At 49.0% G+C, this 12,611-nt stretch overlaps 1 protein-coding gene across 3 annotated transcripts in view; it reads left to right on the plus strand.

Annotated features, from left to right (window-relative positions):
- The window catches only part of LOC110491187 (plexin-B3), a 168,489-nt gene that overhangs the window by 91,208 nt on the left and 64,670 nt on the right, over positions 1–12,611 (plus strand). For all 3 annotated transcript variants that reach the window (XM_090204046.1, XM_090204048.1, XM_090204047.1), the window contains exons 13-18: positions 946–1,036; positions 1,195–1,367; positions 2,110–2,261; positions 3,515–3,620; positions 7,369–7,505; positions 8,201–8,377. In XM_090204046.1, the coding sequence (XP_090060172.1) occupies positions 946–1,036; positions 1,195–1,367; positions 2,110–2,261; positions 3,515–3,620; positions 7,369–7,505; positions 8,201–8,377 (836 nt within the window). The remainder of the gene's footprint in view (positions 1–945; positions 1,037–1,194; positions 1,368–2,109; positions 2,262–3,514; positions 3,621–7,368; positions 7,506–8,200; positions 8,378–12,611) is intronic.

The raw sequence follows: 12,611 nt of genomic DNA on the forward strand, positions 1-12,611 counted from the left end.
TTAGAGTTACCAGCCTCAGAAATTGCAGCCCAAATAAATGCTTTACAGAGTTCAAGTAACAGATATATCTCAACTGTTCAGAGCAGACTGTGTGAATCAGGCCTTCATGGTCAAATTGCTGCAAAGAAACCACTACTAAATGACACCAATAATAAGAAGAGACTTGCTTGGGCCAAGAAACACGAGCAATGGACATTAGACTGGTGGAAATGTGTCCTGATGAGTACAAATTAGAGATGTTTTGATGGTGTGGGGGTGCTTTACTAGTGACACTGTCTGTGATTTATTTAGGATTCAAGGCACACTTAACGAGCATGGCTACAACAGCATTCTGCAGCGATACACCATCCCATCTGGTTTGCGCTTTGTGGGACTGTCATTTGTTTTTCAACAGGACAATGACCCAACACACCTCCAGAAATACAGAAAAACTGTTGCATGAGTAGCTGTTCTAAAACGTTTGACTTGTAGTGTATATTTAAACACTAACAAACATACATATATTTAAACATAATCCCTTACATATACTTTTAATAATCTGAGCATTCCACAACAGTACAAATATAGTATGACTAACAATAATAACCTCTCTGCCCTCTCCTCCCTGTCCTCCCCTCTCTGCCCTCCCCTCTCTGCCGGCCCCTCTCTGCCGGCCCCTCTCTGCCCTCCCCTCTCTGCCCTCCCCTCTCTGCCCTCCCCTCTCTGCCGGCCCCTCTCTGCCCTCCCCTCTCTGCCCTCCCCTCTCTGCCCTCCCCTCTCTGCCGGCCCCTCTCTGCCCTCCCCTCTCTGCCCTCCCCTCTCTGCCCTCCCCTCTCTGCCCTCCCCTCTCTCTGCCCTCCCCTCTCTGCCCTCCCCTCTCTGCCCTCCCCTCTCTGCCCTCCCCTCTCTGCCCTCCCCTCTCTGCCCTCCCCTCTCTGCCCTCCCCTCTCTGCCCTCCCCTCTCAGTTCCAGTACCCTTTAAAACATTTGGAGTACTCTGCTCCCGTCTATCTGCGAAGAGGTTTCCATCGCATCGACTCTGCTCCCGACCTCAGACGTGAGACGTCTCTGTTGAATTCTATACTGTGTTCCATTCACTGCTATCACTCGAGAATGAAGAAAATGTATATTTCTCAACTCTTGGAGTACAATTTCAAGTGGAATTAAAAGATACTTTGACATTGGATGTACCCGCTGTGTTGTGTTGTCCCACAGTGCAGCTGTATGACTGTTCAGTGGGCCAGTCTGACTGTAGTCAGTGCAGAGCGGTGTCTTCAGGGTACGGCTGTGTCTGGTGTGGTGGAGAGACACCAGGCTGTGTCTACAATCTCTCCTGTATCAGCTCACCTGGGCCCGCTGACACCTGTCCCGCGCCTCAGATCACACTGGTACACACACACACACATCGCTCTGAACATCACTGTCCTGTACCTGGGTATGTAAAGGGTCTCGGAGAAGAAGCGTTGTTCTGGAATCAGGTTCATTAGGATCTGAGATGCTTTGTGAATATATATATTCTAATGGAGACTTTAGTGACAAACAACATTGAGACTAAAGTGTGTTCAACTCCTATACCATGTTGTTTTTGGATTTTAGTAAAGACCTTTTCCTGTTCTGTCCTCTCCTGTTCTGTCCTCTCCTGTTCTGTCCTCTCCTGTTCTGTCCTCTCCTGTTCTGTCCTCTCTTGTCCTCTCCTGTTCTGTCCTCTCCTGTTCTGTCCTCTCCTGTCCTCTCTCCTCCTGTTCTGTCCTCTCCTGTCCTCTCTCCTCCTGTTCTGTCCTCTCCTGTTTTGTCCTCTCTGTTCTGTCCTCTCTCCTCCTGTTCTGTCCTCTCTTGTCCTCTCCTGTTCTGTCCTCTCCTGTTCTGTCCTCTCCTGTCCTCTCTTCTCCTGTTCTGTCCTCTCCTGTTCTGTCCTCTCCTGTTCTGTCCTCTCCTGTTCTGTCCTCTCTGTTCTGTCCTCTCTTGTCCTCTCTTGTCCTCTCCTGTCCTCTCCCGTTTTGTCCTGTCCTGTTCTGTCCTGTTTTGTCCTGTCCTGTTCTGTCCCGTTTTGTCCTGTCCTGTTCTGTCCTGTTTTGTCCTGTCCTGTTCTGTCCCGTTTTGTCCTGTCCTGTCCTGTTCTGTCCCTGTCAGATCCAGCCAGTGAGTGGTCCGGTGGAGGGAGGTGTTCTGATCACCATCCGTGGGTCCAACCTGGGGATGCAGTACCAGGACATCCAGGGAGGAGTGACTGTAGCTGGGGTCAGCTGCCTGCCTCAGTCCCATGGATACCTCATCTCTACCAGGTAACACTATGTGTGTCTGTGTGTCTGTCTGTCTGTCAAGCTGAGGTCCCCATTTAGCTGTCCTTCCTGACGTCGTCACTTTTCACATAAACGATCAATTGAACGTTAAAAACCATAGTGTCAGAAGACTTTTAAAGCCTCAAAGGATCCAACTTTCAAAACAAGTCCTTTTTGGCTAGCCACAACAGTCGACTAGCTAGCTAGACACAACAGTCGACTAGCTAGCTAGCCACAACAGTCGACTAGCTAGCTAGACACAACAGTCGACTAGCTAGCTAGCCACAACAGTCGACTAGCTAGCTAGCCACAACAGTCGACTAGCTGGCTAGCCACAACAGTCGACTAGCTAGCTAGACACAACAGTCGACTAACTAGCTAGCCACAACAGTCGACTAGCTAGCTAGCCACAACAGTCGACTAGCTAGCTAGCCACAACAGTCGACTAGCTAGCTAGCCACAACAGTCGACTAGCTGGCTAGCCACAACAGTCGACTAGCTGGCTAGCCACAACAGTCGACTAGCTGGCTAGCCACAACAGTCGACTAGCTGGCTAGCCACAACAGTCAACTAGCTGGCTAGACACAACAGTCGACTAGCTGGCTAGCCACAACAGTCGACTAGCTGGCTAGCCACAACAGTCGACTAGCTGGCTAGACACAACAGTCGACTAGCTGGCTAGACACAACAGTCGACTAGCTGGCTAGACACAACAGTCGACTAGCTGGCTAGACACAACAGTCGACTAGCTGGCTAGACACAACAGTCGACTAGCTGGCTAGACACAACAGTCGACTAGCTGGCTAGACACAACAGTCGACTAGCTGGCTAGACACAACAGTCGACTAGCTGGCTAGACACAACAGTCGACTAGCTGGCTAGATTTTAACACATTCACTCATTTGTTTGTAAATAATGAACAAGCTACCAAATGTTATTGTCAAACTGTCAACAGAGCAGCTAACAAGCAATAATATATGTCAAATAACAGTCTAAAAATATCAGGGGCAAATATTAGATTTGACCGTTCAGACACACCTACGGAGGTGGCTTGAAATATCTGAAACCATTTGCTTTTCGGCCGTTCAGACTGCAGGAAACAGGTTCCAGTCGGTTATAATTGTTTTTTTATTTGAGTCAATTGGAACATGAACAGGGCTTCAGACTACAAGGCTCTGTGTGTATGTGTGTTACAAGTATTTGTTTTTCCTGTGTGTTAATTGCTAATTGTCTGGTCGTGTGTTTGTGTATTCCAGGATAGTGTGTGAGCTCCAGCCCAGTAAACAGGAGACGGAGGGACCAGTCATTGTTTCCGTGAGAGACTCAGAACCAGGACAGTCTCTGCAGACATTCACCTACCAGGTATGTAACACACACATATACTCACTCACTCACTTCATGGAGCAAAAACCCTGTGCTAACCTGGAGCGTGAGTACATGACATTATAACGCTGCTTCCTAACGTTTTACCACAGATGTCTGGAGTTGGTACTGTCTTAGTCCACGTGGGATCATATGACATTATGAGGGTTAGCTTGAAACTGATGAAAATTGATTTTAAAGAACTGATTCTAGCTCTGAAAGATTACAAAAAGTTGGCAATTATTTCAGGCCCGGTACCATCGCTGGGCGGCGGCTGTGAAAGATTCAGCAGGCCCCTCCCCTCTCTGCCCCCCCCTCTCTACCGGCTACTCAAATCAAATTTCATAAAGGAAAACGTCCGCGCGGAACACATATGACAGCTTGTTACACAGACGAAAAGGGCTGGGCTTGAGTGAAAGAGCGGGAAGACTGAGGGACACAAGGAGAAGCTGTGCCATCGTAAATACAGTCTCTTATGCATTCTAAATTACCGCCCATTTGTAAAAGGAAAATGCAATAAATATTTACTCTGAGCTGCGCTTCGGTAGGTTGGTGGTAGATGGAAGACCGTGTTGCCAAACCGAGTCCCCTCTGTCCTTTGAAGAATGTCTCTGGTGGTCAATTGGATACGTTGTAGTAACGTCGTTGGGTGATAGATGGGATACTCTGTCTGTTCTTTCCTAACCCTCGTTTGCAGCTGCTGTTGCTAACTCAACGGCTAGGAGGTAATCACTTCTGTAGTGAATAAGAGTTCAAAGTTCATACCATTTGCAACCAAAGCTCACGCTGATGTTGGCTTCGTTCTGTAGGTATTATCTGAACCATTCTGACATAGGACCGTCGTCCTCACATCATCGGAACAGGAAATTATGTTGTCGTCAAGGGCTTATATAGGAAGGGAGAGGAGGGCGTGTTTGAAAAGTTTTATAGCCCATGTCCCTTCACAGGGGCGGGCCACTGATTGAGCAGAGCCCTATCTTATGAAACCCCAAATGTCACATTTTAGAAGCTAAAATCACATTTCATCCCAGAACGAATAATTTAATGTTCAAACATTTAAATTGAACAACAGTTCCATGTGAATCCGATAACTCTGATGTGTAGACTTTCCACTGTAGAGTTTATGTCATCTTATCATTGATGAGAATGTCCTAGATGACAACCGAACTGACATCATATTCATTAAATAACGAGCCTAGTCGGTTTAGCCACGGAAAAATACAGAAACCTTCCCGCTAGCCATGATTGGCTGAGATAATGGATGGGCTGGACATGCCAAGAGATGAATCCGGATTGGTCTGCCATGTAGCATGCTTCTGTCTTTAATATGAGCTGCTAAATGTGTGAATAATCCTGTCTACAGCGTTTTTTCTTGAAAGATATGAATGAAGAACTTAAGTTTTCCTACTGTTCTCAACATTGCCACCCTGAAGTTAATAGCGCTATCGACAAAGCTCCGTGGGAAAATATTGCGATAGACTACTGTCATGACGTTGGCCTGGGGGATAGGTTTATGACAGTCAAATACCTCTTCCCCCCCCTTTTTCCTCTCTCTACCCTACTGAGGTTACATTTGCAAACCCCTTGGTTAACATAGAGATTCTGGGAACATCAGAAGGTGGGGGGAAATTAATTATATTCTGGTAATCCGACCAATTGAGCATGTGCGGTGGTACTTAAGCCATTTTGCCACAACTTTAGAAGTATGCTTGGGGTCATAGTTCATTTGGAAGACCCATTTGCGACCAAGCTTTAACTTCCTGACTGATGTCTTGAGATGTTGCTTCAATATATCCACATAATTTTCCTTTCTCATGATGCCATCTATTTTGTGAAGTGCACCAGTCTCTCCTGCAGCAAAGCACCCCCCACAACATGATGCTGCTGCCCACATTCTTCACGGTTGGGATGGTGTTCTTTGGCTTGTAAGCCAAACATAACGATGGTCATTATGGCCAAACAGTTCTCTTTTTGTTTCATCAGACCAGAGGACATTTTTCCAAAAAGTACAATCTTTGTCCTCATGTGCAGTTGACGGCTGCGTGGTCCCATGGTGTTTATATTTGCGTACTATTGTTTGTACAGATTAATGTGGTACCTTCAGGCATTTGGAAATTGCTCCCAAGGATGAACCAGATTTATGGAGGTCTACACTTTTTTTTCTAAGGTCTTGGTTGATTTATTTAGATTTTCCCATGATGTCAAGCAAAGAGACACTGAGTTCGAAGGTAGGCCTTGAAATACATCCACAGGTACACCTCCAATTGACTCAAATGATGTCAGTTAGCCTATCAGAAGCTTCTAAAGTCATGACATCATTTTCTGGAATTTTCCAAGCTGTTTAAAGGCACAGTCAACTTAGTGTATATAAACTTCTTGACCCAATGGAATTGTGATATAGTGAATTATAAGTGAAATAATCTGTCTGTAAACAATTGTTGGAAAACTTACTGGTGTCATGCACAAAGTAGATGTTCTAACCGACTTGCCAAAACTATAGTTTGTTAACAAGAAATTTGTGGAGTGGTTGAAAAACGAGGTTTAATGACTCCAACCTAAGTCTATGTAAACTTCCGACTTCAACTGTATATGTGAGGATGCTGTTCATCGACTACAGCTCAGCCTTCAGTACCATAGTGTCCTATCAGCTCATTACAACGCTCACGGCCCTGGATCTGAACTCCTCCCTATGTAACTGGGACTTCCTGACGGGCCGCCCAGCTGGTGAAGGTTGGCAATATTACTTAATCGACACTGATTCTCAACACGGGGGCCCCACAAGGGTGCGTACTCAGTCCCCTCCTGTTTTCCCTGTATACCCACGACTATGTGGCCTCACACAGTTCCAACTTCATCAAGTTCTCTAACGACACGACAGTAGTAGGCCTGATCACCAGCAACCACGAGACAGGGAGAAGGTTGTCACTCTGACCGCGTGGTGCCAGGTAAACAACCTGTCCCTCAACGTTAGCAAAACAAAAGAGTTGACCAAGCTGGACACGCCCCCATTCTCATCAACGGGGCCTCTGTGGACACAGTCAAACTACTGAATTCCTCGACGTACACATCTCAGAGAAGCTGAAATGGTCTTCACACGGACATCGTGGTGAAGAAGGCACGGCAGTGACTCTTCAACCTCAGGATGCTGAAGAAATTCAACCTGTCTCAAGGGGCCCTCACAGTGTTATACAGGAGCACCATCGAGAGCTTCACAGCCTGGTACGGCAACTCCGCCGCGAGGCTCTTCGGAGGGTGATACCGTGCAGCTGAACGCACCACTGGGTGAACACTGCCTGCCCTACACCAGGTGTTGCAGGAAGGCCAGGAAGATCATCAGGAACCCAAACCAACCACCCAAGTCACGCCCAGTTCTTCCTGCTTCAATCGTTCCGTCGCGGGCAGTACTGGAGCATCATGGCAAACACTGGAAGACTGGCCCATAGAGACTGGCCAATAGTTTCTACCCTCAGACTACCAGGCTGCTGAATAGCCACCACTAGTCAGCTACCTACTAGCGACCATTGTCATTATTTTATTTAACTTAGTCCTGCATGTTGGAACTCGGAGCCTAAGATTTTCACTGTACCCTGAAATCACACCTGGAACCCTGTACATGTGACTATTAAACACTCTGAATCTGACCCCCAGTTGACTGCTATTGTCCCTGAATAAGGGCCCTGTTTCAGGAGGGACCAGCCTGAAAGCTATGGTTAGATACTACAGTATAAACATGTCTCCCTCTGTGTAGGACCCCCAGTTGACTGGTATAGTCCCTGATAAGGGCCCTGTATCAGGAGGGACCAGCCTGACAGTCCAGGGGACTCTGCTACTAACGGGACAGAGGAAGGACCTGACTGCATACGTAGGACAACAACCCTGCTACATGTAAGCCCTGCTACAATATCTGCTTTAGCTGTCTGCCTGTCTGTCTGCCCCCCCCCCCCCCACACCCCACCCCACCACGCACACAATAGCCCTGCTCCAATATCTGCTTTAGCTGTCTGTCTGTCTGTCCCCCCCCCCCCCCCCCCCCCCCCCCCCCACACACACACACACACACACACAATAGCCCTGCTACAATATCTGCTTTAGCTGTCTGTCTGTCTGGTCTGGTCTGGTCTGGTCTGTCTATCTCCCCCCCCACACACACAATAGCCCTGCTACAATATCTGCTTTAGCTGTCTGCCTGTCTGTCTGCCTGTCTGTCTCTGTCCCCCCCCCCCCCACCCCACCCCACCACGCACACAATAGCCCTGCTCCAATATCTGCTTTAGCTGTCTGCCTGTCTGTCTGCCTGTCTGTCTCTGTCCCCCCCCCACACACACAGGACCAGCCCCAGTAACCAGACAGACACCATAATGATAACTCTCTCCTCTCCTCTAGTGTTGAGGAGGTGAATGGGACTCACCTGGTATACAGGACCAGCCCCAGTAACCAGACAGACACCATAATGATAACTCTCTCCTCCTCTCCTCTTCCCCAGTGTTGACGAGGGGAATGGGACTCACCTGGTATACAGGACCAGCCCCAGTAACCAGACAGACACCATAATGATAACTCTCTCCTCCTCTCTTCCCCAGTTTTGAGGAGGTGAATGGGACTCACCTGGTATGCAGGACCAGCCCCAGTAACCAGACAGCAGAGCTGACAGTGAGGGTGTTGTTTGGGAAGGCAGAGAGGAGCGTACCTGGGCAGGTGTTTCACTACATGGGGGACCCTGTCATCACCGCAGCATCGCCTGCTGAGAGCTTCTACGAGTGAGGAACACTTATTGGAGAATTCAATGTGTCCCAAATGGCACCCTATTCCCTATATAGTGTTCCTTATTCCCCATATAGTGTTCCCTATTCCCCATATAGTGTTCCCTATTCCCCATATAGTGTTTCCTATTCCCCATATAGTGTTTCCCATTCCCCATATAGTGTTCCCCATTCCCCATATAGTGTTCCCCATTCCCCATATAGTGTTCCCCATTCCCCATATAGTGTTCCCCATTCCCCATATAGTGTTCCCCATTCCCCATATAGTGTTCCCCATTCCACATATAGTGTTCCCCATTCCCCATATAGTGTTCCCCATTCCCCATATAGTGTTCCCCATTCCCCATATAGTGTTCCCCATTCCCCATATAGTGTTCCCCATTCCCCATATAGTGTTTCCCATTCCCCATATAGTGTTCCCTATTCCCCATATAGTGTTCCCTATTCCCCATATAGTGTTCCCTATTCCCCATATAGTGTTCCCTATTCCCCATATAGTGTTTCCTATTCCCCATATAGTGTTCCCTATTCCCCATATAGTGTTCCCTATTCCCCATATAGTGTTCCCTATTCCCCATATAGTGTTCCCTATTCCCCATATAGTGCTCTTTAGACGCTGGTCAAAAGTAGTGCACTAGATGGGGAATAGGGCAGTAGATGGGGAATAGGGCAGTAGATGGGGAATAGGGCAGTAGATGGGGCAGTAGATGGGGAATAGGGCAGTAGATGGGGAATAGGGCAGTAGATGGGGAATAGGGCGGTAGATGGGGAATAGGGCAGTAGATGGGGAATAGGGCTGTAGATAGGGAATAGGGCAGTATATGGGGAATAGGGCAGTATATGGGGAATAGGGCAGTATATGGGGAATAGGGCAGTAGATGGGGAATAGGGCAGTAGATGGGGCAGTAGATGGGGAATAGGGCAGTAGATGGGGAATAGGGCTGTAGATGGGGAATAGGGCTGTAGATGGGGAATAGGGCAGTATATGGGAAATAGGGCAGTATATGGGGAATAGGGCAGTATATGGGGAATAGGGCAGTATATGGGGAATAGGGCAGTAGATGGGGAATAGGGCAGTAGATGGGGAATAGGGCAGTAGATGGGGCAGTAGATGGGGAATAGGGCAGTAGATGGGGAATAGGGCAGTAGATGGGGAATAGGGCAGTAGATGGGGAATAGGGCAGTAGATGGGGAATAGGGCAGTAGATGGGGAATAGGGCAGTAGATCGGGAATAGGGCAGTAGATGGGGAATAGGGCAGTAGATCGGGAATAGGGCAGTAGATGGGGCAGTAGATGGGGAATAGGGCAGTATATGTGGAATAGGGCAGTATATGGGGAAGAGGGCAGTAGATGGGGAATAGGGCAGTAGATGGGGAATAGGGCAGTAGATGGGGAATAGGGCAGTAGATCGGGAATAGGGCAGTAGATGGGGCAGTAGATGGGGAATAGGGCAGTATATGGGGAATAGGGCAGTAGATGGGGAATAGGGCAGTAGATGGGGAATAGGGCAGTAGATGGGGCAGTAGATGGGGAATAGGGCAGTAGATGGGGAATAGGGCAGTAGATGGGGCAGTAGATGGGGAATAGGGCAGTAGATGGGGCAGTAGATGGGGAATAGGGCTGTAGATGGGGAATAGGGCAGTAGATGGGGCAGTAGATGGGGAATAGGGCAGTAGATGGGGCAGTAGATGGGGAATAGGGTAGTAGATGGGGAATAGGGCAGTAGATGGGGAATAGGGCAGTAGATGGGGAATAGGGCAGTAGATGGGGAATAGGGCAGTAGATGGGGAATAGGGCAGTAGATGGGGCAGTAGATGGGGAATAGGGCAGTAGATGGGGAATAGGGTAGTAGATGGGGAATAGGGCAGTAGATGGGGAATAGGGCAGTAGATGGGGAATAGGGCAGTAGATGGGGAATAGGGCAGTAGATGGGGCAGTAGATGGGGAATAGGGTAGTAGATGGGGAATAGGGCTGTAGCTTGGGCAGTTCATGGGGAGTAGAGCAGTAGATATGGCAGTAGATGGGGAATAGGGCAATAGATGGGGCAGTAGGTGTGCAATGGGGCAGTAGATAGGCAATGGGGCAGTAGATGGGCAATGGGGCAGTAGAGGGGCAATGGGGCAGTAGATGGGGAATAGGGCAGTAGATGGGGCAGTAGATGGGGAATAGGGTAGTAGATGGGGAATAGGGCAGTAGATGGGGAATAGGGCAGTAGATGGGGAATAGGGCAGTAGATGGGGAATAGGGCAGTAGATGGGGAATAGGGCAGTAGATGGGGAATAGGGCAGTAGATGGGGCAGTAGATGGGGAATAGGGCAGTAGATGGGGAATAGGGTAGTAGATGGGGAATAGGGCAGTAGATGGGGAATAGGGCAGTAGATGGGGAATAGGGCAGTAGATGGGGAATAGGGCAGTAGATGGGGAATAGGGCAGTAGATGGGGCAGTAGATGGGGAATAGGGTAGTAGATGGGGAATAGGGCTGTAGCTTGGGCAGTTCATGGGGAGTAGAGCAGTAGATATGGCAGTAGATGGGGAATAGGGCAATAGATGGGGCAGTAGGTGTGCAATGGGGCAGTAGATAGGCAATGGGGCAGTAGATGGGCAATGGGGCAGTAGAGGGGCAATGGGGCAGTAGATGCGCAATGGGGCAGTATATATGGCAGTAGATGGGGAATGGGGCAGTAGATGGGTAATGGAGCAGTAGATGGGGAATAGGGCAGTAGATATGGCAGTAGGTGTGTAATGGGGCAGTAGATTGGCAATGGGGTAGTAGAGGGGCAATGCGGCTGTAGATATGGCAGTAGATGGGGAATGGGGCAGTAGATGAGTAATGGGGCAGTAGATGGGGAATAGGGCAGTAGACAGGGAATAGGGAAGTAGATGGGGAATAGGGCATTTGATGGGGCAGTAGATGGGGAATAGGGCAATTGATAGGGCAGTAGATGGGTAATGGGGCAGTAGATGGGTAATGGGGCAGTAGATGGGTAATGGGGCAGTAGATGGGGAATAGGGCAATAGATGGGGAATGGGACACTAGATGGGGAATGGGACACTAGATGGGGAATGGGACACTAGATGTGGAATGGGACACTAGATGGGGAATAGGGCACTAGATGGGGAATGTGGCAGTAGATGGGGAATAGGGCACTAGATAGGGCACTAGATGGGGAATAGGGCACTAGATGGGGAATAGGGCACTAGATAGGGCACTAGATGGGGAATAGGGCACTAGATGGGGAATAGGGCAGTATATGGGGCAATAGATGGGGAATGGGGCAATAGATAGTGCACTAGATGGGGAATAAGGCAGTATATGAGGCAGTAGATTGGGAATGGGGCGGTAGATGGGCAATAGGGCTGTAGCTGGGGCAGTTGATGTTGATTAGGGCAGTAGATATGGCAGTAGATGGGGAATATTGCAGTAGATGGGGAATGGGGCAGAGAATGGGGCAGTGGATGGGGAATAGGGCAGTGGATGGGGAACGGGGCAGTAGATGGGGAACAGGGCAGTAGATTGGCAGTAGATAGGCAATGGGGCAGTAGATGGGCAATGGGGCAGTAGATGGGCAATGGGGCAGTAGATGGGCAATGGGGCAGTAGATGGGCAATGGGGCAGTAGAGGGGCAATGGGGCTGTAGATGGGGAATGGGGCAGTAGATTGGCAGTAGATAGGCAATGGGGCAGTAGATGGGCAATGGGGCAGTAAATGGGCAGTAGATGGGCAATGGGGCAGTAGAGGGGCAATGGGGCTGTAGATATGGCAGTAGATGGGGAATGGGGCAGTAGATGAGTAATGTGGCAGTATATGGGGAATAGGGAAGTAGATGGGGCAGTAGATGGGGAATAGGGCAGTAGATGGGGAATATGGCATTTGATAGGGCAGTAGATGGGCAGTAGATGGGTAATGGGGCAGTAGATGGGGAATGGGGCAGTAGATGGGGAATGAGGCAATAGATGGTGAATAGGGCAATAGATGGGGAATGGGGCAGTAGATGGGGAATAGGGCACTAGATTGGGAATGGGGCAATAGATAGGGAATGGGGCAATAGATGGAGAATGGGGCAATAGATGGGGAATAGGGCAATAGATAGGGCACTAGATGGGGAATAAGGCAGTATATGGGGCAGTAGATTGAGAATGGGGCGGTAGATAGGGCTGTAACATAGGGCTGTAGCTGCGGCAGTAGATGGGCAATATTGCAGTAGATGGGGAATGGGGTACTAGATGG

Source organism: Oncorhynchus mykiss, chromosome 16 (assembly GCF_057628025.1).
Source record: "Oncorhynchus mykiss isolate SJ-2025 chromosome 16, ASM5762802v1, whole genome shotgun sequence".
NCBI lineage: Eukaryota > Metazoa > Chordata > Actinopteri > Salmoniformes > Salmonidae > Oncorhynchus > Oncorhynchus mykiss.